Below are 24,967 nucleotides of genomic sequence, written 5' to 3'. Positions count from 1 at the left end.
TGAATTGCTATAATTCATCTATAGCTATCTTCGTTTCCTTTTCGAGCTTGCTGATGAAAGTTTTTCTTACTAAGGAAAAGTTTATATTGTGATCACTTATATTTATAAAACTTGGGTTATACAATTATGTGGTTAACATGGCATAGGTTTTTTTTTTAATATGGAGGAATATAAGATCTATTATTCTTCTTTCTGTACCAAAACAAGGCAACATGGGATCTGTCTCATCAGTCAGTAAAGCTGAGTGTCCTTTCTTCCAGGCCACAGCCAAAAGATCGAAACCCTGTTACTGCATGTTTGTTAGAAACTGGTGTAGTATATGCACTCAGCAGGAGACCAGTCATCTTTAAAACAAGCCTATTCATCACTAACTATCAATTTCAAGGCCCTCATTGCACCTGCTCTGAGTAACTGTGTATTTACATTGGAAACTTTTGCTCATACATTTATTTTGGGGCTGAGCAAAGTTAGCTCCAGAGAACTGAGAAAAAATATCCTACTTAACCCTGCACACTGATCTTTCATTGACCTAACCCTGAGTTCTATAAACCTGGATGCACATAAACCAGCATAACAAGAGACTTTGCTTTTTATCCACAGGAGGAAACACTTCAGCGGGCACGAGAGGAAGAAGAGAAAAGGAAGGAGATCACAAGTCATTTCCAGACCACTCTGACAGATATCCAGGGCCAGATTGAACAGCAGAGTGAGCGAAATATGAAGCTGTGTCAGGAGAACACAGAGCTTGCAGAGAAACTGAAAAGCATCATTGATCAGTATGAGCTCAGAGAGGAGGTGAGAACCACATCAAACAACTTAGGGGCACTATATATAGATCCAGATCGGGCTGTGAAGGTGGGGGACTTGGTTAATAAGAAAGTTATGGCCAGCCCTCTCAATTGATTAATATTTAGGATTGGATTTCTTTTGCTAGCCAAAATAAAAACACGTGGTATTGCAAAATACCTGGCTGAAAGCCATATGGGATTTCTTCGAAACTGGAATCACTGCAAAGCAAAGGCAATAAATAGGAAGTAGTAGGCCATGAGCACAGTTACCCTTGAAAATAGTATTTCTCAGCTTTTTAAAAACACTCTCTACAGAGCTAGGAAACATCTCATAGACTCCCTCTTAAGAATCATCATGTCATCTAAATGAGCCGTCTGTGTTCTATATGTGCCCCGCAAATCAATATTATTATTAATATAATAATTATAATATTAATGGTATTATTTATTCACTGCTGAGTTTGTGCCAGGAAAGGTGCTGAGTACTGTACTTTACATACAATATGTTATTGCATTGTCTCAACAATCTTATCCATTAGATAATACCATATCCACATTATATGGGTGGGAAGCAGAGGCTGATATCAAATTACTTACAAAATCACTTACTCTTTTATTCACAAAAGCCAAAAGAGTTTTGCTTTCAGTATTTTACATTAGGGAGACTATGAGGATCTTTTATTATTCTAAAATTATATCTTAATATTTAATATATTTTTAAGATTCCAGAAGCCCTCTCAGGGTTTTTATATATTATATTATTTACCCCATCCCACTCAAATTTTAAATGTCTCCCTTAAATGTCACAGAACATAATCAGAGTGGCTCGGTTGGCAACATGCTAAGATTTTATCAAGAGAAAAACTGAGCCAATAGCACAAGGAAGGAGCAGTTAGGTAAATCAAGAAACCCCTCACAGTAAGCCAAAATGCCATGCTACCATTTTATCTTGTCACCGAGATCAGTCCTACTCCAGAGTGGAGGTTCAGGCAAAAGTAAAAGGGAAGAAGCTTAAGAAAGGAAAAAAAAAATGTCCATACTCTTAAGAGAGATCCCAGATAAAAATGGCCTGGTAGACCAGTTGTACATTCTTGAGATTGATTCTAGACAAGTCCCAAGGCTAGAATTCCATAGGTCCTCTTGGTGATGGGACTTCCTAACTACCAAGAAATTCTTTACACTGAAGTAGAATTTGAAGCTTCTCTTCACTAAGCTTGTTGAGAGGTCAAAAGACGTAGAGGAGGCAGGAACACATTTGCATAGCAATTAATCTGTGACCCTTGGCCTTTGTCTTGCCCACCAGAGCAACAGAGTTGAAGTTGGGGGGCTCCCCCCATAGTCTCATACCCTGGGCCACAGGCTGGTCCCCCAGAACTGCCTCACAACCCTTGAGACAAGAATGTGGAAGAGAATTCACTATGATAAATTGTATGAATATGATTAAAAGCAGTTTTAGATTCATAAAAATTGCCAAAATACTGAGTGATGGTGCTGTAGCCCCTGCAATATACATCAGTCTGCCATCTGGCATAATAAGTAGCATCATTATCTAGTGGTTACTAAGTTTAGACACATACAGTTGGGAGCTTCTGGAGCTAACATTACTGAACTCTCGCACCTCTACCTTATGTAGCTACCACTTTGCATAGTGCCAAATGCAGGGGACTTCACCAGTTTGTGACTTTTATACAAAGCCATAAGTGATGCCAGTGCATTTATTCTTCCCGCCTCCCTTTTCTTTAAATCTCAAAACCTGGAGAACATGTGTGTCAATGTTACTTTTTTATCTTACATTTCTCAGCACCAATAAGTAATCAAGCTTGATATGTGTCATTTCTTTTCCTTTAGCATCTGGACAAAATATTTAAACACAGAGAACTGCAGCAGAAGCTGGTGGATGCAAAACTGGAACAGGCCCAAGAAATGATGAAGGAAGCTGAGGAGCAACACAAACGCGAGAAGGAATATGTACTTATCAGTGTGCTTGTCTGGTCTGCCTTGGGGTCAGAGAACCTCTGAGAAAGTTGTTTTTGATCATAGTCACAGAGCACTAGACTGATGGAGGGAGCCTGAGTTTCCCCAGAGAACTACAGTGGCCAGCCCACAGGAGGCACTGTACCTACGTGGTTTTTGATATAAAATCGTTGCGCATCCATTCAACAAACCTCTTTCAAGCACCTGTCTTATGCTTAGCAGCATCCTAGGTGCTGGGGGATAGCAGTGAGCAAGATCAAGAAGGCCATGTCCCAGCACGGAAACTAGAATCTAACTAAGACAAGACAGGCAATAGGCAAGCAAACAAAGAAGGAAAATTCCAGGTAATAATCGGAGCTCCTAGAGAAATGAGGAGGAACTGAAAAGGGGCAGAAGGAGGGGGCTATTGTAGACAGGGTGACCAGGGACCAAACTGCATAGCTTTGTAGACTTGGAAAGTAGTTTGGATTTTATCCTAAACATACTGAGAAAGTCTGGGCAGTTTTAGCTAAGGAAGTGACATGATCTGCCTTGCATCTTTGACAGATGAATTTGGCTCCTGGGTGGAAAATGAACTGAAGAGGGACAAGGTGCCTACTGCAGCAATCTGGAGGAGGCATGATGGCGGCTTGGGTTGGGGACATGACAGTGGACAAGGGGAGGTGGACATGGATAGAAGTTACATTTTCAGTGCAAAACCAACAGTCAGTGCTCTGAACTGAAGATGGTGACAGTGAGGAAAGGGAAAAGGGAAAAGTCAGGGATGATTTCTGAGTTTGGGGTTTAAGAAACTGAGTGGTGGCTTTTAATGACATCTCGTTAACCCCAAACATTCCGAAAACAGCTGCAGGGCCATTCTCCAGATGCAAGAACTGAGGCTCATAGAAGATCTGCGACTTAAGGTCACACGCTGCTAAGTGAGCAAGACGTGTTGGTCCCACTTCCAACACGTCACATCTCCAGTGTGTCTGTCTCCAAAGGCTAAGCTCTGTGTTTGTGTGTCACACTCAAAGGTGTGCTTCAGAGGTATGAGTCAAAGTGTGCATCTGTTGCTGGGGAGAGAGATTTAAAACGCAATCAGTGGACCAATCATTCAAATTTGGCCATTTAACAGTTGATCATGAACTCTGCAATTACCTAAAATCAGACTAGAATCACTTTAATTTGTTAGAATAGTAATTTAATAATAACTTTTGTTTTCAAACATGGCAAGGAAAGGACGAATTTTGGAGAACATATCCTGATGGACATTGGATGATCTCAAATCAGAAGCCCATGGGCTCTTAATAAAAAAGATTAAGTTGTTAAATCCATCTACAACCTAGCTCTCAAAATAAGAAACAAAGCATTTAATTATTATTCAGAATCCAAGAACATTGATACTCCACTGTTGGCATAATTATCCTCTTAGGCAAACTATGCTCCCCTCAGGATAGCAGTACCTTTGATATAGAACATGAGACATGACAAATGAATAACTAGGCAGAGCTTCATTTCAAAGAGTAGGGGCAGTTTTGAGGTGACCCAGCCTTAGCAAGAAACTAGCGTGCTGCCCTATTTTCCTACCCTGGTTTAGCAAAGCAGCAGATTTGAGTCCAAAAAAAGTAGCGCCCTCAGTTCTTCAAAGCTGGCCACCTACCCAGGTTCCAGCTGTGATGCTCCTTACTGAAAGTGGTGAAATATCAAGTCAGAGCTGGAGGGCTCCTTTATCCCAAGCAGAACAGGCAGCCACCTTCCTCCCTCTCTGTCAGGGAACCACCCATCACCACTGGGCTCCTCAGCCTGCTCAGTGAAGCAGGGGCTCAGATGGCCAGAGGGCAGCCTACAGGTCTTATACTCCACAGCTGCCTCAGCCCTCCATGGGATGAGCTGATTGCACTCCTACAACAATTAACCTTCACTGCTCACTGGGAGGCATAGAGGAACAGATATAACCCATTTTACAAATGGAAAGGTTGAGCCATGTGACAAAGATAAACTTGAATACAAAAGAAGATGCCTCCAAGTTTTTTAAAATGATGACTTTATTGTTTTTTGTTCTGATTACAAAAAGTGGACATTTTTTAAAACAGGAACAAAGAAAAAGAAAATATAAATCAGCCTATCTTCAAATATACTAGAAACTTCTTAAACTGATGGCCACCTAATTGACTAACCAGACTAATCCATGATGTCCACCATTCTCTCTGTAAACACACTAAAGATGCCCACTGCATGTTGAATCCTGTGGCTACACAGCCACTTGAGTGTCTACACATGGGTTCCCAAGTTAAGTAAGATGGCACTGACCAAGAAAGAGCTCTTTGCTCCCAAACCTTTTCTTTCAGTCACCCTTGCTTTTATATTATGAAAACCAACAGAATGACACAGAAACTGATGAAATGTAAGTGTGAAAAGAAAGAGTTGTTTCTACGAAAACTATGCTTTGAAAGACTAAATGTAGGCAAATAGCACAAAACAATTGTCAAGTTAGAAGGGAGTAGCTGTAAAAGACTAGGAGAAAGCTGTACAACTCCAGAGAATTATCCAATCAAGCTTCTTCGCAAATATGTTTAGGTCTGCAGGTTCTAGTACTATTGTTTAAAATGTAAAAAAAAAAAATTATAAATCTTATGTGGTCCATCATGGAAATAATTTTTATAAAAACAAACAACAAAAAGCTCCTCTGAACTCCCACCAGAAGACCCATACCCAAAACAAAGAGCAAAGCCCTCTATCAAAACCAAGAAATAAACATACATCTTAAGTTAAAATAACATGTTTTATTATTTTTATAAAGATTTATGTATGTATATATGTATGTATTGGAGAGAGAGAGATCACGCGTGTGCGTGCGTGCATGCGCTCACAGACTGGGGGAAGGGCAGAGGAAGAGGGAGAAGGAGGAAGCAGACTCCCAGCTGAGTACAGAGCCCAAGGCAGGGGCTCCATCTCATGACCCTGAGATCATGATCCGGGCCAAAATCAAGAGTCAGGCGCTTAACTGACTGAGCCACCCAGACGCCCCCAAAATAACATGTTTTACGTATGTGTGTGTCATTTTTATGCCTAGAACAATGTTTTCAATTTAACTTACCAGCTCCCAGTTCTGACTATCTTTGATATGAGGGCCTTGGTTGTATTTGGAAGAGGGATAAGACTTATTGGGTAAATCTTCTATAAGATTTGGAATAATAGGTCAAGTTTCTAACCCAGTGTTTCTCAAAATTTAATCCATAGAATACCAACCTCCAAACCGTCTTGGGGATTTGCTCTCACTATAGAATTTAATCACACCCTGTACTTCCTAGTTTACATTCTTTGAGAGGGATCTGCATTTTAACATGCTCCCTAGCAGATTCTGATCATGCGATGGTGAGAACCATTGTCTAGGAGAATAACTTTGAGTTTACTATAAAGGGACAGCTGCTCACAACAATGAACCAGATGGGGGTGTTCTGGAAATGTTCAAGCAGAGGCTGAATGATGATTGAGCAGGATTGTTAGACAACGTTCCAGAATTTGGTGGGAGGTTAAATTTTGTGTGATTCATGCTTGAGTTGCAGATTTTTTTTTTCTCTTTTTTATCCATTAGAACCACAAATTTTTAGTGGAGAATTCAACTGTTTAGCTGTTTTCTTAGCTTTCCTAGATACTTAGCAAATTTCCCGAAAAGTTACTGAAGAGGGTTAGTTAGCAAGTCATTAAGTTTTATACACAAATTATCCTCAAATGGTGACGTAAAGGGCAATTTGACAGTCTTTCCATGCATTCTCTCTCCTCACAGTTGCTGAACCAGGCAGCAGAGTGGAAACTTCAGGCCAAAGTGCTGAAGGAACAAGAGACAGTCCTGCAGGCTCAGGTGACTGAGGGGACCGCGGACAACAATGCGTGGGGCGCGCTCTCCTCACTGTTCCTAGGTAAAAAGCCTGTGAACCAAAGTTAGTCTGCACCAGGCCTTATGTGTGGCAGGGGCAGGGGGTACAGGAGTTAGAAATGAACACTAACTTCCTATTTGTTATTTTAAAATAAAAAGAAAAGCACAATATTATATCTAAGAAAAATAAATGCTCCACAACAACAACAACATCCAGTCAGAAGGTTTGCTGACATAACCATGAGGGCCCTGAAATGGCCAATCAGAATGAGCTGGTGTCCGGGTTCCTGCCTATCTATTCATAAATACGTCCCCTCACTCTCCTCCCATTTCCCTACTAAAATAAGAATAAAATGTGAACTGATCAAATGCACCACCTAGAATATCTTTGCTTGCTTGATGTTATTTATAACAAAAGGAAATTAGAAAAATAAAGTCAGTGCCAAAGTTTTCATGCTACCAGACGTTGGCCTTGTCAGTGGTTAATGACTAGAAACGACGGACAAGTAGGGAACAATTTTGATTGGCTTTGCGATGTCATGTATGTTCTGAGACTGCAATAATTCATATCTCAGGTTCAAGAATAAAGCCTCAGGCAACAGATACCTCTATCCATCTTTCCCATGCCCTTGGGGCTCTGCCCCTTCTGACAAACATTCCCTGCTGTGTTCCAGGTGAGGCGTCCGGGGACTGAGCTATAGAGGGGCGGTGGCTCCCCTGCTAGGAGTCCCAGTGCTACAAGGACTATAAGTCACAGAGAGCAAATAAACTCACAGAAGGTGAGGGAATCACAAGCCTTCCAAGCTGGGCAGTGTTAATTTCAGATTTGGGTAATTCACTTGTAAATGTTCATGTGCGGACTGCTATATGCTTATTCATGACAAAAAACAAAACCAAAAAACTTGGTCCTTACATGAATGAACAAGTTTCAGTTTTTCTTATTTGCCTCTTTAAAAATGAACAAGTGTTCACTGAACTTGTTCATTTTTAAAGAGGCAAATAAGAAAAATAAGAAACTTAAAATCACCAATCCTATCACTGCAGACAAAAACACAGGTAACATTTTCATATCTAAACTTCCTAAAGCAGACTTTTCCAATGTGTGAACTGAATGCAATGATAATTATTTTCCCTCAGTAATATAAAATAACCCGTCAAAATCATTTTTAAATACTAATTATATAGGAATTTGAAGCATGATGTTTCTTACTGTTCATAAAATCAAAGGATCCAGAGTTAAAAGACTAAACTCTAGAGTTACAACTCAAGATCATCCTCTAGGTCGTCACAGAGCCACCACATCATGGTTGTGGGGTAGGTGGTAGGCAGTGGCTGCTCTCTAACCAGAGGCTGGCAGGAGGAGAGGAGGTGTGACCTTACAGTCTTGGAGACAGTCCAGAGAATCAGGGCAGGGCTCCTGGCTCCGTCTTTGCCCCATTCGCAGCACAGAGCTTTGAGGGGTACAATAGGCAATATTTGAAGATATTCCTTCTTCATATCATTTGTGACAAGCAATCTCTACTCCTCTATACTACACGGTGATAATGAACTTGAGAAGGGTAGGTTAATACCATTAGACTCTGGGCTAGAGAGGCTGGCATCAGAATCTAGGCCCTTAAAGACTTGTGGAATAAAATGTAATGGTGTGATCCAATATCCCACCAATACCCCCTCAAATTCAAAAAAGCTTCTACCAGGGGTTTTAGACTTGCCCATGTTCCTCGCTCATCCCTCAATACTGGACTGAGTCCAGGGACCAAGGCCAGAGTCCTGGCTCTTCTGCTCAGAATTTGTCTGACCCTGTGCGATTCATCTGAACCTCCCTACACCTAAATTTCTTTGTCTGTAAAATAAGAGTACTGTAATGCATCAGTGATCCCAAGCTGGAGTTCTCCGACCTCTAAGAGGCTCATCACTTTTCAGTATTTCCAAAACATAACAGCATATGAGGCGGCAGCTATTATCTAAGATATAGTTGTTTTTGACATTTTATCAGCTCTCCCTCAGCAGCTATGGATGGCAATTATTCACGTGTTTGGTTAAGTTTATAAAAGGAAAATGAGTTAATGAATATATAACATATGCATTTTGTTTTCAAGTTATGCATGCAAAGCACTTAGCTCCATGTCTGGCCCATAAGAAGAATAATTAATTCAACCAATATTTATTGAGCACTCACTCAGTGCTAGGCAAGGTTCCAGGTGTTGGAGATATACTAATCAATAAGAGAATCAAAAATCCCTGCATAAATTCACAATCTAGTGATAACAATATTAATAAAAATGCTAACAATTAGTGTATAAGCTAATACAACTATTATTTCATAGGTGAGGATCTACATAGGGATGTATGAGACAAAAGGAGTCTTTAGTTGCAAAAAAGTTGAAGAACTCCCGGAGAAGATGATCTCCAGACCCTGTCCAGCTCCAGTTCTTGAATGCAGAGAACTCCAGAGTTGAAGCCGTGTGGCCCTAAGCTAGGTTAACCTTGCCCTCTCCTCCACTGCTTTGTTTTCCATCGTGCGGGGCTCTCTGCAAGGACCCTTCCTTGTCTGTCTCTTGTCTTCAAGGCACTCTTCAAAACTCCAATAATAACTTAATCTTCAAGAAGACTATAAAGGCCCCCAAGCCCTATGTGTAATCATGTTTAAAGTTCCTCTTGAAAAGTAGCAACATCATATTTTTAAAACCTTTAAACCTTGAGAAACAAAATCTACCACAGGTTAGTGTGTGTAGCCCTTGAACACTTCCTTTGGTTTTTAGTTTCTTTAAAGGAGTGGGGTGGTAGGAGGCAGAGGTCTTAAGTCCCCATTTCTATGGTCTGAGCAAGGAAAATAACAAGGACAGATTGTATTTTACTAGACGAAGTCACTTTCATCCGTACGACAAGAGCTTGCCAGTATGGGGCATGGTTTTCACTTAGGGAGAGATGTCTGGCTCTCAATTATACAAACCAAGGCAACAGAGTAAATGTCAGAAATGATCAATGGGATACAACTGTCACTACAAATAGAGTATTCATTGGATCGATACAGATGAAGATGGTAGATGTGGAAAGTCAGCAAGACTAACAACGCAGCCATGTGGCCACAAAACTACAGCCCAAGGGGAAAGATCATCGAATACAATGTTAAAGACAGTAATCATAGCCTTTAAACCTAGAGGTTCTCACCTTCTGTATAGAGGATGAGAGGAGATAACTCTGCAACTACTATTATAATTGGACTTGTTCCCACACCAAATCTCACAAGTTTGCTAAGACAATTCCTGGACACGCTTCTGTTTCCTATGTGCTATGAATGTTTGAAATTGAAATTCTGTGCTCCATTAAAAGAACGTGTGTGTTGCTCACCCACTTAAAAGTGAAAATGTTGGGGCAATTGTTGTTATTACTGACCCTAGAATATTTTGCTTCTATCTCTGCCTCTGGCAGGAGTACTGTGGGTGACCTCTGGATATCCCTTCCATGCTTCTCTGAAATACCAAAATAAAAGCAGGGATATGACACATGAAACCAAACATGCATCACATCAGCATACTAGTGAGAAGGAATGTACTACCAAGCAAATATGCATGAAGTAAACAGGAAGTGCCCATTTTTAGTTAGTATAAGTAAAGACTGCTAGAGTTGGTTACCTGAGAAAAGTATAATCCACACAGATTTTGCCACCTACAACAAAGAGGTCAAATAGGAAGAAAAGCTGAGTATGAAAAACAGTTCTAGAAGGGAAATGGGGAGTTAACTGTTTCATGGGTGTCGAGTTTCAGTTTTGCAAGATGAAATAGTTCTGGAGATCAGTTACACAACAACGTGAATAGAGTTAACGATACTGAACTGTGCACTTTAAATAGTTGAGATGGTAAATCTTATATTACATGTATTTACCCTAATTAAAAAGAAAGAAAAAAAGTTGAGGGAAGAAAAAAACGGTCGCTAGAAAAAGGCCAGGCGAAGTGGTAATGAAATGAGACACCGCTTCCTGGCACTCTGGGCGTGTCTGCCTTCTCCATGCCACAAGAAAACATGCGGAAGGGAAACAAAATCTGCCCAACGTATACACCCGAAAGAGCATTCTGCCCAAAGAAAGGGCAGAAGCTGAGCGAGCTGGGTGAGGTTGCCCCTGCTGAAACTGACAAGACCGTGCCTGGGAGATGGCGCATGCGCCCATTCCTGCTCCTCCGGTCGGCAGCCTGTGACTCCAGGGCTGCAAAAGCGTGTTTGGGAGGACCTGCTCAGGAGACCAGAGTATCTGCCCCCGTCCTCTAACTGCAGAAATTACTAGAAGCATGGAAAAGAAACGAGAGAAAGTCAGAAAAAGAAGCTTAACAGATGTGACCCAGAATGCAAATGAACGGATTTTGTGATAGAAGGTGAAGAGGCTCAGCCCCGAGTAGCTGTTCCCACTCTAGACCACTAGATCATGTGCAGTCTAGGTAGCTTGTCCCATAGAAGCGTATCCTGGGATTAAGGGGCTTGACCCACTCATGGGCCCTGAAATCAATTCAGTGGATCCCAGCCAGTACTTTGGGGAGAAAAAATGAAACAATGAAATAGGATAGGTCAAGAGTGTGTTGCACATAATGAGTTCATGAGTAAGGATTATCTTACGCACTGTGTGTGTGTGTGTGTGTGTGTGTGTAAAAGCCTGGGGTACTTTCCTGGCCATGACTTCCCTGATGCTCCTTTACTCAGTCTTCTTTAATCTCTGTGCCAAGGAATCATGAGAAACAAATTTTAGGCCACCAGAGTTGCCCTGTCACATATTCATGAAGCTAAGGTGTGATTTCAAGATGACAGTCAGCTGTTTGACTTTTCTTTGGAAAATCTATCCTGTGGAAACGTTTTATGTTATCATTTCATTGTTCTTGTTTACTGTGGTAAAATCTCTGCTATTCTAAAATATTTGAGAATAAGCCATTCTAGATAAGCAGATTCTCTGCGTTTTGGGGGTTGAATGCCATACTCTCTCTACCTCTCACCCCAAGACTGAGAATTCTCTAATCTACTGGCTTCCAGTCAGTAGTTTTTCTCTGCTTTCAAAATGACAGTGTCACAGGTACCACCAGCTAGTCATCTGGAGCCCATTTGAGGAGTTGGAGCTGCTCCAGCCATTCAACAGTACAAATACGCGTTTGAAAATGCAGGCTTTACTAACATGTATCACCCATATTAAATCTCCACTCACTCAAAGCATGCCATTCTAAAATCATTTTCAAAAGCAAGATTTTATTATTGCATTACTGTCACTAGCAACGCACTCTCCTTCCTTGCCCTCCTTTATTCCCACCCCAAATGCAAGCCTTGGAATAAGGATTAGATAGAGGTACAAGGCACTTCTCCCCTGGTGAGCCACACACTTGCCAATACTAACCCATATGATGTTTTATACTGCATGCACATTAGAAATGGCATTCCTTCCTCAAGAATCATCCTTTCCATCTGTAGAAAATTGGTAATAATACACTGATTTTGATGGAAAGGGACATCTAATTGCTATTGGCTAGAACACTGTATTCATAAACATACAAAACCAACTTGACTAAAATGTAAATGGCAGCTGCTCAGTGTGGCACAAGCTGTGTAATGGCAGCCGCCCATGTTTGGTCCGCTTTTCCTACCACTTCTTTTCATTAGTCTACATTCTCACTCCCTTCATTACCCAGTGCAAACCTAGCCTTCTCCACAAAAACATGACTCACATGATCACCTGCCATGCTCACTTCCTTCTCTGACTGGCACTATACTTAATGGACTTGGCACTTTGCATTCACTGTCCCACAATCAAGTTGTCTTTGAGATTATCTTCCTATCAGGAGCGCGAGTCTCTCAAAAACAGTAGTCATGTGTTAAATGCTTTCGTACATGGAGTCAGTGCATACGTTCAACGCTCAATAAAAGTTTGTTGGTAAAAGTTATGATATAATGAAATGGCGATGACACATGTTTTTATTTCATTTTGCTTTAAAGATGTACTTCAGTTATACTCACTGACTTAGGTTGATCTCATAGTAAATAAAAGAAATGAACATACTACTAACATTGTATTGAGAATTCCTTTAAGTCATTTTCCTTCTCAAATAATGAACAATGACATGCTGTTTTGTTCTGGAAGCATTCTGAAAGCAGCCCTAAAATAGAACCATTCTTTCCCCTATTTACAGCTGACTCTCTACTCTGGAAGGTTTGAAGAGTTCCAGAACACACTAACAAAAAGCAATGAGGTGTTTGCCACTTTCAAACAGGAAATGGATAAAGTGAGTATTACTTATCCTCCACAAAATCCTGACATTTTCTATTTTGACAGGCAATTCTCCTTTGAGTTCATTTTTCTCTCATTAAGATACTTCAGTGCTTTTCATGAAGCAATGAAACATTTATACATGCAAATGAGATTTAGACTGTATTTTTTTTTATGCTAAGTATCTGGTGAATTAATCTCAGGAAGAGTTCAAAAACACTAGGATACATTTCACTCTGAGAAAGAATATTTTCTTTTTCTAGCCCATGGAGAGCTAAAAAAAAAAAAAAAAAAAAAAAAGCCAGCAATTTAACATTAAATTGTTTATACTGAAATTTTTTTAAAAACTAATTTTTAAAGATTGAAAAAACAACTTTCATACAAACATCCAAGAGTAGAATTTTAGAGTAGAAAAACCATTTCATACATTCCTTCTTAGAAGAGAATATAGGTAGTATGTTATAATTGGCAGAGTCTGGAATGAGAAGGAAGCCTAAATCCAAGTGCTGGGTGTGCTGCCTCTCCTCAAGTAGCACCGGCCGGTCCGCTTAACTTCCCTCTAACTTTATTTTTCTTATCTGACATTAAGATACCATTTCCCTTGCCTACTTCACAAGATTGTGAAGTTCAAATAAATTAATGTATTTTAAAGGGTTTTAAACTTTCTTATACTCTTTTACAAATATGAGGTGCTATATATTATTATTGGGCATAATGACTAAATTTTATTCAATCCAATATTTTCCCAAAATAAAATCAGCACCAGAATTGTGTTTCTTAACATGCATTGGCATCAACCTTTTTTAAGTGCACAAAATGTCCTTTTAAAAACATTTTCTTGGGGCGCCTGGGTGGCTCAGTCGATTAAGCATCTGCCTTCAGCTCAGGTCATGATCCCAGGGTCCTGGGATTGAGTCCTGCATCAGGCTCCCTGCTGAGCAGAGAGTCTGCTTCTCCCTCTCCCTCTGCTCATGCTCTCTCGCTTGCTTACTCTCTAAAATTAATAAATTTTTTAAAAAACATTTTCTTAAAATTATATGATTAATTTCACCATTCAGTGAACATACATAAATAGGTCAACATTTGTTAGCTTTCCCACTCCAGGACAGATCATTTTTCTTTTTTCTTTTTTTTTTATTTATTTGTGTATTTATTTGTCCGAGAGAAAGAGAAAGTGAGAGCACAACCAGCAAGAGTAGCAGACAGAGGGAGAAGCAGGCTCCCCACTGAGCAGGGAGTCTGATGTGGGACTTGATCGCAAGACCCCAGGATCATGACCTGAGGCCAAGGCAGATGCTTAACTGACTGAGCCACCCGGGCATCCTGGATCTATCCATTTTTCAAAAATCTTTTTTCACTATAGCGTTTAGAATAAATATTAGAGCAGAAAACTGTATTTACTTATTTTAAATAAATACTAGAACAGGAATTTTTAATCTGGGATTTATTTAAAGACTTTAAAAGCCACCCTGAGAATCAGTACACACACACACACAAAATTGATGTGCATACTACATTTCTCTGAGTGTGGTTCCATAGATTTTATCAAATTCTTAAAGAGGTTGATGACTTTAAAAAGTTTCTAAACTACTAACTTGGTTAAGAAATGATCAAAATTAAAAACCATTCAAGGCTTATCTAGCTTCTCTATTGAGCCCAGGGGCTGACAACCTGGGCCCAGCCTCTGGCCTCCAAGCATTCACAGCCTCAGACATCATGGCACAAAGCAGAAAGTGCCCAGGTGGGTTCATCCAGAGAAACTGCACCTGATTACATATCTGACCTTCACTTCATCCAAGCAGAGCAGAGATCCAACAAACAGTTTCAGGTTCAAAAAAGATGGGCTGCATTTTATTAACTTCTATATCCTCTACACCCAGCTCCTTACTGGTAACCAGCAGACACTCTGCATATGTTGCATTAAATGGAATGAAATAACTCTAGTCCCACTCTTCTGCTAACTCATCTGAATATTTTTCCACCTCTCTGAGCCTCAGTTTCCCCAGTGATAAAGTGGAGGTACAAACAGAACGTTCCTTATGGGACTGTTTCAAGGATGAAATGAATAATGCATGTAATCCCATTCTATGAATCCCACCACATTCTACAAATGTGAAGACAGAGGGAGCAGGAAGATGGTGTTGGAGTAGGAGAACGCTAGGCTCACCTCATCCCACAAACACAACTGGATAATTATCAAATCAGCCTAAACACCACAGAAATTGACCTGAAGACTGACAGAAGGCTCGCCCTTATCCCACAAACACAACTAGATAACTATCAAATCATCCTCAAATACACCGGAAATTGACCTGAAGACTGACAGAATGAACTCCACAACTAAAGGGAGTGGACAGGCCACATCAGAAAAGGTAGGAAGTTCAGAGCCGTGGTTCAGGAGAGAAACAGATCACAGCTGCTGTGGAGTGGAGGGTGGTCATGGAGAAGGATGAGAAAGATAGAAAGGGGAACACACAGGGGAAAGCACAATAAGAACATTTCCCTAAAGCCATTGGCTTGGAAAATGAGAGGGGCTGAATTTTGTGCGTTCTTGCAACCAGTGGGTCTTAAAGCCTGGAGTTTTAAAGGTCAGCAGTCTTGGCTGGAGAGATGCAGTCAAAAAACCCAGGATAGACAATGTGGAAATGGCAATGTGAAGAGCACCTGGGCACACAGTAGGGAGAGAGTATTCACTCTTCTCAGAGTGTGTCCCTGAGGGGCAGCATTCAGGAAACACCTCTCTAGGAACAAAGGAGCTGGCCAGCACCATTTCCCTCCTCTGTCCCTCAGCATAAGCGCAAAGCCACCTGTGGGAAGCACCGCAGCACAGACACCAACCACCACAGCACACACTGGAGATCCTCCCTGAAGCACCATGTTCTGGGCACTACATGACCTCTTCTTCATAAGGCCATTACTTTCAGGAGCAGGAGACATAACTGGCCTTTCTAACACAGAGAAGAAGACAGAGACTTAGACAAAATGTGAAGATGGAGAAATTAATCCAAAGTGAAAGAAGAAGATGAGACCACAGCCAGAGACCCAAGCAAAACAGATATAAATAACATGCCTGATGGACAACTTAAAGCAACAGTCATAAGAATACTCACTGGCCTTGAGAAAAGAATAGAAAATATCAGTGAGACCCTTACTGCAGAGATGAAAGAGTTTGAAAAGAACCATCAGAGATGAAGAATGCAATAAATGAGACTGGAAACAGGCTTGATGCAATGAACAGCAGGTTGGAAGAAGCAGAGGAACAGATTAGTGACCTGGAAGACAAAGTAATAGAAAGTAAAGAGGCTGGACAAAAGAGAGAAAGAAGAATTATGCAACATGAGAATCGACTTTGGGAACTCAGTGACTCCATCAAATGTATTACATTTGTATTAGGAGTTCCAGAAGAAGAAGAGAGAGAAAGGGGGACAAAAAATTTATCTGAGGAAATAATATGCTGAAAACTTCCCCAATCTGGGGAAGGAAAAAGATACCCAGATCCAAGAGACACAGAGAACTTCCAACAAATTCAACAAAAGCAGGCCAACACCAAACATACTGTAATTATATTTGCAAAATACAGTGATTAAAAAACTTAAAGCAGCAAGACAAACAAAGTCCTTAACTTACAAGGGAAAAGCCATAAGGTTAGCTGGAGAGTTCTCAACAGAAACTTTGCAAGCCAAAAAGAAGTGGCATGATACATTCAAAGTGCAGAATGGGAAAAATCTGCACCTAAGAATACTCAATCCAGGAAGGCTATCATTCAGAATAAAAGGAGAGATAAAGAGTTTCCAAGACAAACAAAAACTAAAGGAGTTCGTGACCCCTAAACCAGCCCTTTGAGTCCAAAGGTGAGACCTAAAGTGACAATATGGAGGCAGGAAACATAAAAGCAGTAAAAATGAATATTTCTGTAAAAATCAGTCAAGGAAATTTCACTAAAAAGGTATAAAATATAACAACATATACCGAAAATGTGGGGAGGAGAGGAGAAAAGAATAAGTTCAACCCTGAATGACCATCATCTTAATATAGGCTGCTATTTGCAGAAGAGGTTAGATACAAACTTAATGGTAACCATATATCAAAAACCACTAATAAACATGCAAAGAACAAAGAGAAAGAAATCCAAATATATCACTAAAGAAAATCAGCAAAACACGAGAGAAAGACAACAAAGGATCAGAGAAAATCTCCAGAAACAACCACAAAACAAATAATAAAATGGTAATAAATACATATCTATCAATAATTACTTTGAATGTAAAGGGACTAAATGCTCCAATCAAAAGACACAGGAGTCAGAATGGATTAAAAAAACAAGACCCATCTATCTTCTGCCTACAAGAGACTCATTTCAGACCTAAAACACCTGCACATTGAAAGTGAGGGGATGGAGAAACATTTATCATGCAAATGGTGTCAAAAGAGAGCCGGAGTAGTAATACTTGTATCAGACCAACTAGACTTTAAAACAAAGACTGTAATAAGGAAAGAAAGAAGGGCAGTATATAATAATAAAGGGGATGATCCAACAAGAAGATATAACAATTGTAAATATTTATGCACCCAACATAGGAGCACCCAAATATATAAGACAACTCATAACAAACATAAGGGAACTAATCAATAATAATACAACAATAGTAGGGGACTTTAACTTACATCAATGGAGAGATCATCTAAACAGAAAACATACCAGGGAACAGTGGCTTTGAAAGACACACTGGACCTGATGGACTTAACAGATATATTCAGAACATTCCATCCTAAAACAGAATACATATTCTTTCCAAATACACATGGAACATTCTCTAGAATAGATCACACATTAGATCATAAAACAGGCCTCAACAAATACAAAAAAACTGAAGTCATACCATGAACCTTTTCTGACCACAATGCTATGAAGTCAATCACAAGGAAAAAATCTGGAAAAGACCACAAGTACATGGACATTAAACAACATGCTACTAAACAATGAATGGGTCAACCAGGAAATCAAAGAAGAAATTTAAAAATACACAGAAACAAATGAAAATGAAAACACAACAGTCTAAAACCTTTGGGATGCAGCAAAAGTGGTCCTAACAAGGAAGTATATAGCAATGCAGGCCTACTTCAAGAAGGGAGAAAAATCTCCAACAACCTCACCTTACACCTAAAGGAGCTAGAAAAAGAAGAACAAAGCCTAACACCTGCAGAATGAAGGAAATAATAAAGATTAGTGCAGAGGATGTAAGGGCGATCCAGCTGTAACATCTGTCACTCATCGATTGCCAGGGTTGAATCAGTTGATCTGGCTGGCTAGGCAGGTGTCCCAATAGAGAAGGACCATTCTTTAGTCAGGGATACATGAGTAGCTACACGCCCTTCCTAGAACCTCAAACAAGCTCTCAAGGTCCATTTGTAGGAGAAGGTAGGGTAATCAAGTTTCCAAGACTCCAGACACATCCAAATGAGGTTCTACATATGATAATCTTTTCTTAAAAATAAAAATAATAAATAATAATAATAAAGATTAGAGCAGAAATAAATGATATAGAAACTAAAAAAGTAGAACAAACCAATGAAACCAGAAGCTGGTTCTTTGAAAAAAATTAATAAAATTGATAAACCTCTAGCCAGATTTACCAAAAAGAGAGAAAGGACCCAAATAAATAAAATCAAAGATGAAAGAGGAGAAATAACAACCAATACCACAGAAATACAAACAATTATAAGAGAACATTACAAAAAACTATATCCCAACTGATTGGACAACCTAAAAGAAATGGATAAATTCCTCAAAACATATAAATTATCAAAACTTAAACAGGAAGAAACAGAAAACTTGAACAGACCGATAACCAGGAAAGAAATTGAGTCGGTAACAAAAAAATTCCCAACAAACAAAAGTCTAGACCAGATGGTTTCACAGGCAAATTCTACCAAATATTTAAAGAAGAGTTAATACCTATTCTCCTCAAACTATGCCAAAAAATAGAAAAGGAAGAAAAACTTCCAAACTCATTCAACCAAGTCAGCATTATCCCTAATACCAAAATCAGATAAAGACACCACTAAAAAGAGAACTACAGGCCAATATCCCTGATGCAAAAATTCTTAATAAAATACTAGTAAATCAAATCCAAAAATACATTTTAAAAATCATTCATCATGATTAAGTGGGATTTATTCCTGTGTTGCAAGGGTGGTTCAATATTTGCGAAGCAATCAATGTGATACATCACATTAATAAAAGAAAGAAAAAGAAACATATACGATCATTTCAATAGATGCAGAAAAAGCACTTGACAAAGTACAACATCCACTCATGCTAAAAACCCTCAACAAAGTAGGTTCAGAAGGAATATACCTTAACATAATAAAGGCCATGTATGAAAAACCCACAGCTAATATTATCCTAAGTGGCGAAAAACTGAGGGTTTTTCCTCTACAGTCAGGAACAAGACAGGGATGTCCACTCTCACCACTTTTATCCAACATAGTACTAGAAGTCCTAGCCACAGCAATCAGACAGCAAAAGGAAATAAAAAGCATCCAAATCAGTAAAGGAGAAGTCAAACTTCCACTATTTGCAGATGACATGATACTATGTATAGAAAACCCAAAAGACTCCACCAAAAAACTGCTAGAAGTAATAAACAAATTCACTAAAGTCATAGAATACAAAATCAACATACAAAAACTTGTTGCATTTCTATACACCAATAATGAAGCAGCAGAAAGAGAAATTAAGAAAACAATCCTGCTTACAAGCACCAAAGCCTATATGATATCTAGGAATAAACCTAACAGAAGAGGTAAAAGACCAGTACTCCGAAAGTATAAAACACCGACGAAAGAAACTGAAAATGACAGGGGCACCTGGATGGCTCAGTCATTTAAGCCTCTGCCTTCAGCTCAGGTCATGATCCCAGGGTCCTGGGATCAAGCTCCCAGCTCAACAGGGATTCTGCTCCTCCATCTCCGTCTGTTGCTCCCCCTGCTTGTGCTCTCTTGTGTTCCCTCCCTCTCCCTCCCTCTCTCTCAAATACACACATTTAATGCAATCCTTATCAAAATACCAACAGCATTTTTCACAGAGCTAGAACAAACAATCCTAAAATTTATATGGAACCACAAAAGACCCCATATAGTCAAAGCAATCTTGGAAAAAACAAACAAACAAAGCTGGAGGCATCACAATTCCAGACTTCAAGTTATATTACAAAGCTGTAGTAATCAAAACAGTATGTTACTGGCACAAAAACAAACACATAGATCAACAGAACAGAATAGAGAACCCAGAAATAAACACGCAATTATATGGTCAATTAATCTTCAACAAAGCAGGAAAGAATATCCAATGGGAAAAAAGAACATCTCTTCAACAAATGGTGTTGGAAAAACTGGACAGCAACATGCAAAAGAATGAAACTGGACCACTTTCTTACACCATACACAAATATAAATTCAAAATGGATTAAAGACCTATATGTGAAACCGGAAGCCATAACAATCCTAGAAGGGAACACAGGCAGTAACTTTTTTGACATTGGCTATAGCAGCTTCTTAGATATGTCTCCTAAGGCAAGGGAAACAAAAGAAAAAATGAACTATTGGGATTACATCAAAATAAAAAGCTTCTGCACAGCGAAGGAAGCAATCAACAAAACTAAAAGATAACCTATGGAATGGGAGAAGATATTTGCAAATGACATACCTGCTAAAGGGTCATATCCAAAATATATAAAGAACTTTTAAAACTCAACACCCAAAAAATTAATAATCCAATCAAAAGATGGGCAGATGACATGAGCAGACATTTTTGCAAAGACGACATCCAGATGGCCAACAGACATGTAAAAAGATGCTCAATATCACTCATCATCAGAGAAATACAAATCAAAACTACCAGGAGATATCACCTCACACCAGTCAGCATGGCTAAATTTAACTCAGGAAACAACAGATGTTGGCGAGGACATGGAGAAAAGTGAACCCTCTACACTTTTGGTGGGAATGCAAACTGTTATGGCCACTGTGGAAAACAGTATGGAGGTTCCTCAAAAAGTTAAAAATAGAGTTACAGTATAATCCAGCAATTACACTACTAGGTATTTGCTTAAAGAATAGAAAAATACTAAAAATACCTGCATTATCTACAATAGCCAAATTATGGAAACAGCCCAAGCGTCCACTGGATGTAGAAGATGTCGTATATTTATATATGCAATGGAATACTACTCAGCCATAAAAAAGAATGAATTCTTGCCGTTTGCAACAACATGGATGGAGCTCAAGAGTATTAAGGTAAGTGAAATAAGTCAGTCACAGGTAAATACCATGTGATTTCACTTACACGTGGAATTTAAGAAACAAAACAAATGAGCAAAGGGGAAAAAAAGAGAGAGAAAGAGAGAGAGAGAGGCAAAGCAAGAAACAGACTCTTAACTAGAGAAGGCAAACTCATGGTTACCAGAAGGGAGATGTGTGGGAGATGGGTGAAATAGGTGATGGGGATGAAGGAGGGCACTTGCTGTCATGAGCAGCAGGTGTTGTATGAAAGTGTTGAATCACTATATTGCACACCTGAAACTAACATTACACTGTATGATAACTTACTAGTATTTAAATAAGAACTTTTTTAAAAATGTAAAGACTGAGAAAATAGAAAGTTGCCTTTGTGTAGCCACTTCTCAGATGTGCCCAGATAGTATCAACATCTTAATGGCTAAAAAGCCCATCCAGCCTTTTCACCGATAGTCTTCTATTCAATAACACAAAAAATCTAAATTGCAAGCTTATTCTTGCAATTAAATAAAGCTACTTTTACTTTAAAGAAAATGCAATGACAAAACAAGGTGGACCTAAGGACTTTCCTTCTTCCTGAATTGGCTCTGGTGCCAATAAGTTTGTTCACCACTAACCTAGATAATTCGGAAATAAATAGGACTCTCCCCACAGGATCTTCATTCCTTGACATCAGACCTGTTTGCTTCAGCAGCTGGTAACAAAAGGACTTTTCTTGGCATCACATATGGAACTAATAGCTTTTTTGATATATTAAGTCTTCAGGATTAACATTAAAATGCTCAAATTTCTGTAGACAACTAAGAAAATGAAGAAGTTAGAGAAGGACACAGCCACGTGGAAAGCCCGGTTTGAGAACTGCAACAAAGCTCTGCTGGACATGATTGAAGAGGTAAGAAGGCTCCTCCCAGCTTATTTTCCCCTGTCTAGTCCAAATATTCGTACTCAGAAGATAATTATGACCTAATAGTACCAATTATTATCTTTGAAAAAGAGCCGATATTTTCTGAGATGTGACATATGAAATTATAATCAAAATACTTAGAGCAAAATAGAATGGGGTCCGGACTCACAAAGAGCTTTGTGACCCTAAGGCACATGCCTACTTGCTGAGTCCAAAGCTATCCTCAAATCAGCACCATGCCTGCTCAACTGCACTCCTTAGAGACAGAACAAGTGTCTTACTTGTCTTTGAATTTCCCCAGTGCCTGGCACATAGCAGGTGCAGAATACATTAGTGAGTTGATTTGAACACATGAGAGAAGACACCAGCCTGAGCACCCAGGGTAGGTGCTACTTTATAGACAGATATGGAGATGTATTGTTTAATTCTTCCAACAGGCATTTCATTATAGACATTATGTCAGGCCTTGTAGGTGTTGAGCCAAAGATACATGGCTATGGATCTGAGAGGCAGAGTTTGCAGGAGAAAGTCTCTCCATGTCAACCATAAAAAAAACTTAAAAATAAAAAAAAAGTCTTAAAGGGTACAGAGTAGCACAAAGGTGGGGGCAAGGAGTAGGATGATTAGGAACGATTTCATGCACAAACACACCAACATTTCTACAGAAAAGGAGGAGAATTGAACAGTTTGAGCAAGCAGCATCATGAATTAGTGTGTGGGGAGTTTCTGTCGTTATAATTACTGTTCTAACAATTCATCCCAAATTGCAACCAATTCCAAAGAGATGAGCTTATTATTCACCAACATAAATCAAACAGTTGCTAGATTAGCAGACAGCAGTTCATCTATAGACTAGATGAGGTATTCCTGACAGCCAGGTCCCCTGCCATCTCATTCATTGTGCCACTGGAAGACTTCTAAGTCTTGGAAGCAGAAAATGCATCTACTTTAAGATTTTGAAGGCCTTGGACTGGAGCAGAGAAAAGCTTTGCCATCTTTCACTCCCAAAGAAAAGGATACAGTGATTAAAATTCTACCAAAGTCTCACACACAATGGAGAAATGGCAATGATGCCCCCAGCCAGGTGTCTGTTCAGCCACCACTCTGTGGTCAGGCCCCAGAGTCTGGTAGACAGATTCCTGGACAAATGGTTTTGCTTGTCTCCAGGGAGCATCCTGGCAATTTTGCTTTGCTGTTTTATGCTTTTTTTTTTTTTTTTTTTTTTTGCTTTCTATTGTTTTCAAATCACTTTAGAAAGCACTGAGAGCTAAAGAATATGAGTGCTTCGTCATGAAAATCGGGAGGCTGGAGAACCTCTGTCGAGCTTTACAAGAAGAGAGAAATGAACTCTACAAGAAAATTAGAGACGCCAAAAAGCCAGAAAAGGATGACCAAGGTCAGCACACCTCCGATGAAGAGCCCGAGTACTCTGTGTCTGAGGGGGTGGGGGTTGATACAGAGGAAGCCGAGAGTGTTCACAGTGCTGTGAAAAATCTGGCCACAGCCTTCATGGTCATTCATCATCCAGAGTTGACCCTTGACCAGGCCAAAGAAATCCAACCAGAATTCAGCAGTCCTCAAGGGGGTGGTGACTCGGCCTTCAAGGAGCCGGAACAATCCCCTCTGAGCCCTTTATGCCATTCAGAGAGTTCCCTGCCTCCCCCAGCTCCTCAGGCAGAAGCAGAAGGAGGCCATGAGGCAGAACTGCCCCCCAGGCCCGGGAATCCCCCCATGGGGTCAGGAGCAGAGGCCCAAGACTGCAGTCTCCTTGCCACAGCCCAGACGGATCAGCTACCCCAGAAGTCAGAGGCAGAATCTTCCAGTCAGGCCCCCCAGTCCCCAGCCGAGGCTTTGCTACCAGCGATGGAGGCAAATGGCCCCACTCCACCCCCCTCGGCAGATGAGCAGATTTCAGCTGGGGTGCTTGGATGTGGCCCCAGTAGGGAGCCGCCCCCACGGGAAGCAGCAGCAGAGGGGCTGCCAGCAGGGGCCTCAGTGGGGCCCCAGCTGCCCCAAGTGAGTGACACCAACCTGGAAGGAGTAGACTAAGCCTCATGGTGCCTTCCAAAGCTGTTCTCCCTGACGTTACATCTGCATCATAACAGATTATCTTCTGAAAAGGCATTAAGGGCTAGGGATGTCTAAGGGAAGAAACTTAATTAGAATCAAGACATTTTCAAATGTTATGCAGAGCACATTCAGCCTATGTTATTTGTTCTCAATTTATAACTGATTTGGAGATTTTCTATTTAACACTGGTTGATAGTATAATTTTCCCAAATGGCCACAAAATATACAAATAGAAAATTCATATTAGTTTTCCATTGAGATGGTATTTATTTCAATTTCATAATCAACAGTAAGATTTGGTGTTTCAAGACTTCCACTACAATATATAAATACAGAAAATGTGATGTTTCATTTTATTTCCCTATATAGGTTTAATAAGTTCCATAGTAAGTAATGGATGTCCAGGTTCCATTTAAGCATCATATACATAATACATGCATACATGTGGATGTATGTGTGTATGTGTGTGTGTGTGTGTATGTGTGTATATATATGTATATATGTCTGAATGTATACACATGTGTGAATATATACATATATGAGTTTATGCACCTATATATACATATACATATTATACATCTATTTAATCCCTTTTTGGAGTTCTCTCATGCAAAATATTTAGATGGTAATCAAAAAAATCATCTCTTACTTGCTTGGGATGAGAGTATACTAATGCTCTATGAATCAGAAGTAGGTTCAGAACACAAGTATTTAGGCCATGTAATGTTGGGCAAAAACAAGGAACCAACGGTAGATCAATAAATCCAACCAATTGATCAAATGACTGAACAGCAGTTGGGTTCAACTGCAAGGGTGCAAACACATAGACACGAGGGTGC

At 39.8% G+C, this 24,967-nt stretch overlaps 1 protein-coding gene across 2 annotated transcripts in view; it reads left to right on the top strand.

The window, feature by feature from the left end:
- Window positions 1-24,367, top strand: part of TXLNB (taxilin beta) — a 43,537-nt gene extending 19,170 nt beyond the window's left edge. Inside the window, exons 5-11 of one of the 2 annotated variants that reach the window (XM_040627856.1) lie at window positions 601-795; window positions 2,637-2,756; window positions 6,529-6,603; window positions 12,780-12,872; window positions 21,951-22,046; window positions 23,313-23,454; window positions 23,725-24,367. In XM_040627856.1, the coding sequence (XP_040483790.1) occupies window positions 601-795; window positions 2,637-2,756; window positions 6,529-6,603; window positions 12,780-12,872; window positions 21,951-22,046; window positions 23,313-23,454; window positions 23,725-24,107 (1,104 nt within the window). In that variant the 3' untranslated portion in view covers window positions 24,108-24,367. Of the gene's footprint in view, window positions 1-600; window positions 796-2,636; window positions 2,757-6,528; window positions 6,604-12,779; window positions 12,873-21,950; window positions 22,047-23,312 lie in introns of both variants that reach the window. The other variant, XM_040627855.1, reaches the window with a different exon arrangement.
- The last annotated feature ends 600 nt before the right edge of the window (window positions 24,368-24,967 follow it).

The sequence above is a fragment of the Ursus maritimus genome, unplaced genomic scaffold (genome assembly GCF_017311325.1).
Source record: "Ursus maritimus isolate PB19 unplaced genomic scaffold, ASM1731132v1 scaffold_13, whole genome shotgun sequence".
Taxonomy (NCBI): Eukaryota; Metazoa; Chordata; class Mammalia; order Carnivora; family Ursidae; genus Ursus; species Ursus maritimus.
This window is presented reverse-complemented; position numbering and strand designations above follow the sequence as displayed.